The following is a 6,419-nucleotide window of genomic DNA, read 5'->3' on the forward strand; positions in this document are numbered from 1 at the left end:
AGAGAGAGAGAGAGAGAGAGAGAGAGAGAGAGATATCTCTCTCTATAGATCTATAGATATATATATCCAATGATAAAAGTTGTCCTGCTTTCCACCATCCAACATGATAAAAGTTGTCCTGCTTTCCACCATCCAACATGATAAAAGTTGTCCTGCTTTCCACCATCCAACATAAAGCTAACACAAGGTGTGGACTACCAGCTTTGACTGAGGAAGAGTAGTGAGGAGCACAAAATAAATGAGTATACGTGGGTGAGGGCTTGTTCTTTGAAAGAAATCTGTCACTGTGCCTTGAATTTAGGCAAAAGTTTGAGAGTCTCTTTAAATTTCATGGATTTTGACTATACTGGGAGTTGGAAGGTCTGCCTTCTATAATCACACAATCAGTTCAAGAGCTGTAATAAGTGAGATCTGCATTTGACATAACTCCAGAAATGATCTCGCCAAAGATTATACATTTTTTACAGTAAACTTAAGGTACAATTAGTACATTTTCTACAATTTACAAAACTAACCAGAAAATAATAATTATTGTCAATAAGTTAGTTGCTGAAAACTAAGATTGCATGTTTGTGGCTATGCAGGAGCGAAGTGGATTGGACTGTCCTGTCACAAGGGAAAACAATTGTGGTCACCCCAGTAATCAATCCTAGCCAATCTTTCTATAACCATGTACAACCATCAGACAATTGGAAAAAGCCTATAGACATCTGAGCAATCCCAATTGTTTTTGTGGACACCCTGACAGTCCAAGCTGGTCCTGGTTAGTGCCCTTGGCCCCTTCTTTTCCCAATGATGTACTCTACAGCAGATCCAGGGAAATGTGCACCTGCAGCTACCAGTGGTTTAAAGAGTACGCTTTTTCTTTTTTCCCTCCATGGGCTTGTTTTGAAGATTTTAATGGAGAGCTGTACATTTTTCTTGCATATTATATTGCTTTATATCTGTGTCTTATGGCCAAAGAAAGCAATCTGAACTGTACAATTTAAACGTGAGCTACTTAGATAAGGAAAAGGCCAAAGAGCCACATTATGAACATTATATAACATCAGCCTGAGCTGTCATAACGATTATAGGTCTAAAAACAAAAGCTCATGTAAAAGGCATGCAACCCATCTGATCTGCCACTTAATCTTTAAACCAGAAGATTAGGAAGGTAAATCTTATTACATATTCAAGTGACTCAACAAGATCCTATTTTCCCGTTCTGAAACAGACCCTTGAGAACAGCTATTTGCGAGCACAGAAACAATGGCTGGCAGTAGATCTGTGCTATACCGAGGTCACCCTTTCTTGGCAAGCTTTGTTTAACTAGGGCCCTCTGCCAAAAGGTATGTTTAGTTTTCACCCAAAGCAGCTGTGAAATTGAAACCTCCACCAAACCTGACAATAGATCTCAGGGGTGCTGACAGATTTAACCTTAACAACAAGTCCTTGATTGTTCATTTCCTTGTGATTTTGACTGTTCAGAAAATGTTATTGAATATTAAATTATCAGCCCAGTAAATATAAAACTGAAGGAACAACTCGAGCAATTGTGCAAATCAGAGTTACACAACATCTTTTCAATTTGAATTGTTTTAGTATAAAAAGATTTACTTACTAACATTCAGAGTATAAAGGTGTCCATAAATTGGATCCCTATTAAAATTGTTTAGACCATACTAGATTCAAGCTCTTAATTTTATCTGATCGCAGATCAAAATTTTAACCATAAGGAAAACAACTCGTGAAGCCATGTTTTACTGACTGATTATACTCACTGACTACAGTAAAAAAACAAAGAACAAATCTGACATGGTTATAGGGTTATAGAGATGTTATATGTTTTATTTTAATTTGACCAATCAGAAGTGGATATCTCCTAAAACCATGTGATATCACAAGGCTGCCTTCTGATGCTCCAACAACATGTAACAAAAAGATGAGTGGTACCTTCATGCAAAACCAAGGTGTGAGGCAGTGCATTTAGTAGAAAAGGCTAGGTCACTGTGTTTAATATAGAGGCATGCTGCACTGGATTTAAAAAGAGGAAATGTGTGCAGAAGAGTAGTATGGGGCACTATGTGTATTAAAAAAGCATCAGGCACTACATGCAGAGGCACAGTTACATATGTGAGGAGAAAGAGGGTAGAGACACGTTGACGAATGTGCCTTGCCAATCACAACGCAAGCTGGTTGTGCAGATTGAGAAATGAGTGAAGGTGTACCATTTGATGTTGTGAACATATGTTTATTCTGTGGCCAGAAAGTATAACCTCCACACTTATTACAGAATTTATAGGAGGAGGAAGAGACACCAAACACACTTTTGAAAATGAAAGACAGCATAGATTCAATTGGTAACTTCCAACTGCCAACTTATACAGCCATTGTTTGACCACTTTTTGTCCTTGGCATGTCATAAACGATGTGCAGTGTATGAGCATGTTTGGACTTTCTGTGCCTTTTGTAACATAGCTGGCACTGAGGTCACCTATGCAAAAAATATCTATCTATCATAGTTACATAGTTAGGTTTAAAAGGAACCATGCCCACCAATGGGCATATATGTATACTTTTGCTTTTTGTAATTTTGTGTATACTGTCTGTGGAGCATGAGCAGTGCTGTGTTCACCCTCCGCTCATTCCCGGACATTCTTCTATGGATTTTTTTCCATAAATGTATGTAGTGGATTATATTTGTGTTTTTAGGACAGAGCCACAACCTTTCTTAAAGTAATTTGCTAAATTTACAAGAACCAATTCCCATGGAAGACTATTTTAAATTTGTATTGTTCTTACAGTGAACCTAAAACAAAAAACTCAAGATCTGTTATTGTATAGGAAATATCTAAAAATTATGATTGAGTATAAGCAGTACCCTGATAGATTTACCATTTGTTTTGAATTCCTACTGAAAAATAGCAATGCACTTTCTATGCCTAAAATCTCATTGCTGTATATCTTTACTGTAAATCTAAGGCACTGCTGCCTTTTACTGCTAGTCTCACAAGATTTAACCCTTTCGCTGCCATCTCTGTATGCCATAGGTGGGCAGTAGCGGGCCCCTGTAAGCAAACTTTTTACTGTCGGCTTTAACACTGGCAGTGGTTCTGGTGGCTGTAAAGCCTCTTGATCACTTCCAGGAGCGGTAAACACTTTTCCACCCCTTACCCCCTCCTTTGTTTCCTGGGCTCCGCTGCCCCTCCTACCGGCCTGGGATCTGTGTTTGATCAGCTTCAATCACTTGTCATCTCTTTAGTGATGCCCATGTCATCACTAATGTGTTATTACAAAGGGGCTTATGAGCCCCACTATGTGATAGCAATGAAGTTAAGTAAAAAAAGTAAAACAAAATTAAGTTCATTAAAATACATTTAAAAACACCCCCAAAAAAGTCAAAGTCCCCCATCCATGCATATATTAACATGCTATCACAAACATATGTCGGGTGCACCTACACACGAAAATGTCAATTGCGCCAAATATGTTAGGTATCGCTACGTATGCCAGAGTGAGAGCATTCTAGGGCCAATATTCACAACTCTAAACTGATCTCTAAACTCTAAACTAAACTCTAAACCTGTACAGGCTTTCAAATTATCGCCTATGGACAATTTTTGGTACCATATCTATGGTACCATATTTTTTTCACTGTTTCAAGGGCATACACAATGTTTAAGCTTGGCGTGTTGGGTATCTATTTATTCAGCACAACCTCATCTTTTATATTTGACAAAATTAGTATCAAATTGTGTTTTTGTGCACTAAAATTAACTTAAATGTATTTTTTTACTGACATTTTTTGATTTGCTAAGGAGTTGCGCTAATATTATACAACATGAAATTTGCAACTGCCATTATTATTATTATACAGGATTTATATAGCGCCAACAGTTTGCGCAGCGCTTCACAATATAAGGAAGACATTACAATCACAATACAATTCAAGACAAGATGGTAAGGAGGGTCCTGCCCGTGAGGGCTTACTGCCATCATTTTATTCAATAGGGTCTCTGCTTTCAGGAAATATATCATTGTTGGGGTGAGGTTAAAGTAATTTTCAGTGCAAAAATGTGGAATATAACATGTATGCCAAAAAATGCAAATATGGCTCTGGCAGCAAAAGGGCTAAAGTGAGATTTGGTGATGTCACTATCGTGCTGCTCACCGTTCTCCAATCTAGAGAAAAAGCTGTATCTAAGGAGCAGCATTACAAGGCCCTCCCTTTATCTGCCTCATTTATTATGTCATTCTGTGCTTTGTGAACCTCTACTAGCCTTCAGATCATCAGGGGGGCAACTCTGGCATGAGAAAGCAAAGCCCTGCCTCTGCCAAGATGGAAACCTCCACACAGACCCACTGCTTGCCCCTTTTGGACACAGCTTTAACAGCTCAGCTCCTCTTTAAAGTAAAGAGACCTCGCAGTATACACAGTTTAAATGTATTTTTCTATTGTTGCAAGAAATAAGGTGATATCCACCCTTAAGCACCTATTCTCAGGGCAAATCATGTGCCAGGCTGTATATGACTTAGAGGCAGCAAGGCATAATCTAGTCCAGCAGATGTCAGGGGATAAAATAAAGACTATTCTAGTGCTAGATTTTCTTTTTCTTAAAGTGGAACACTGGCCCGTTGACCCCTTATATTTACCGAAATCTTTGCCAGATTACGAGCCTTTTATCTTCTTCCCTGCAGAGAAAGAGGGTCATTCTTCGGATGCCCACATCACTACCTGGGTGATGTGGACCCTTCCTATTGCCTGTCCAGCAGTGGAGTCATCCTGGGTCTTGAAGACTGCAGCAACACTATGAAGAAGGACAGCTACAAGACCGGTTGCCACTCATGAAAGGGGCAATGTCAGGGAGAGTCATATGATGACAGATTTAGGAAAGTTAAATATGCTATTAAGGGTTTTTTTTTAAATGGGGGAACAGATGGGGGATGTGCATAAAAATGATATATGGCATTCAATTGTTGTTTTATAGAAAAGTTGGTTACCTTTTCCAGTGCATCTTTATCAGTCAGATCTTGGACAGCTAGAAGCTTGATGCTAAAGATAAAAAAAAAAAAACATACGTAAGCACCTAGACACAGTATAATAACTATTATAGAGCTGAATAACTGTGATTTTTGCAACCTGTAACACAATCTTTCATATAAATAGTGAAGTGAAAATAACGTGTGCCCAAACTGAACTCTGGCCAGATAGAAAAAGCCACCACCTATATATTAGTTAAAAAGAAATTACATTTTTATTTTGAAATAAAACTAGGATTGGTAACAGAATCTGTCCTTATATTAGCGGTGTAGTGCCAAGTGCATAGAAGCACACAGACAAGGAGAAAGAGAACCAGCAATGTGAGCCAGTCACGCTTTATTGCATTGCACAGGTCTGTCAATGTAACAAATAATTTTTAGGACAACTGCTTCTTTTTGTCTAGGTGCTAAAAAAACGTTATACTCACCCGAACTGCTGAGACGGTTCCCTGAAGCTTTTTTCCTCTACTGGAATGTTCCTTGGCATCCTCATGTCTATATACAGTGTATAGAACGTGATGATTTACAGAACCTTAGACTTTTGTAGCGGAGGGGGAGAGAGGCTGGAAGGACCAATGTAAGAGCAAGCCAGCTCCGAGGTTGCAAAGAGTATAACTTTATCTTTAGCACCTAGACAAAAAAGAGTAGTTAACCCTTGCAGTGAAGGGGTAGCCCCACTGCAAGTGTTAAACAAAATTGTGCCTGGAGGTCTTCTTTAAAGCTAGCCACACACATCACAATCTGATTGCACAGGTTTACTTGCAGTGTGAGGTCCTACATGACTGGATATAAATTTACTGATTTTAAATTCTACCTCCAGCCAAAAAGTCTCTTTTCACTTCGGATATAGTAGGACAGGGTTAGACTGCTCTCTTTGGTTTGACTGATTAGAGTTTCTCTTACTCTTTTATCCGAGTGACAACAGGAAAGAAATCCATGGTGTTAGATATTAATCAGATGGAAAAAGATTTAAAAAAAATGGTAAGCTGTTAATTGCTAGCATTAATCAAGCAGGGTGGGGGTTGAGAAATGATTAAGAAATTAAAAATAACAAAAATCTGCAACACTGAGTGCCAACGTTTTGCCTCAACGTTTTCCCACCTTTTAATTTTCCTTTCACATGATTGGCTAGTCTTTGCAAATTCACATTTCACCACATTCACTAAGCTAAAGGAAACTTCCCCTGCAAAGTACAATTTTTTTGCATAGTGAACAGCATATTTGCCTTTAGCAAATCGACCAGAGTAACCTAGGCCAGAGTTTCAGGGAACTGCAATCAACCTTAGCATATATAACATACAGTATACTGTAGGTTACATATAGTGTTCACAACATGCAGACCAGGCAGTGACCAAAGGTCTAGTGATCATCTGCCACAAAGGGAGCAGAAGGGGCAA

The 6,419-nt window shown here is 38.7% G+C and overlaps 1 protein-coding gene across 3 annotated transcripts in view; it reads right to left on the bottom strand.

Annotated features, from left to right (window-relative positions):
- The window catches only part of EEPD1 (endonuclease/exonuclease/phosphatase family domain containing 1), a 121,580-nt gene that overhangs the window by 26,986 nt on the left and 88,175 nt on the right, over positions 1–6,419 (bottom strand). For all 3 annotated transcript variants that reach the window (XM_018562959.1, XM_018562957.1, XM_018562956.1), the window contains one exon: positions 4,984–5,035. In XM_018562959.1, the coding sequence (XP_018418461.1) occupies positions 4,984–5,035 (52 nt within the window). The remainder of the gene's footprint in view (positions 1–4,983; positions 5,036–6,419) is intronic.

This window comes from Nanorana parkeri, unplaced genomic scaffold (assembly GCF_000935625.1).
Source record: "Nanorana parkeri isolate BGI_ZX_2015 unplaced genomic scaffold, ASM93562v1 scaffold616, whole genome shotgun sequence".
Classification (NCBI taxonomy): domain Eukaryota; kingdom Metazoa; phylum Chordata; class Amphibia; order Anura; family Dicroglossidae; genus Nanorana; species Nanorana parkeri.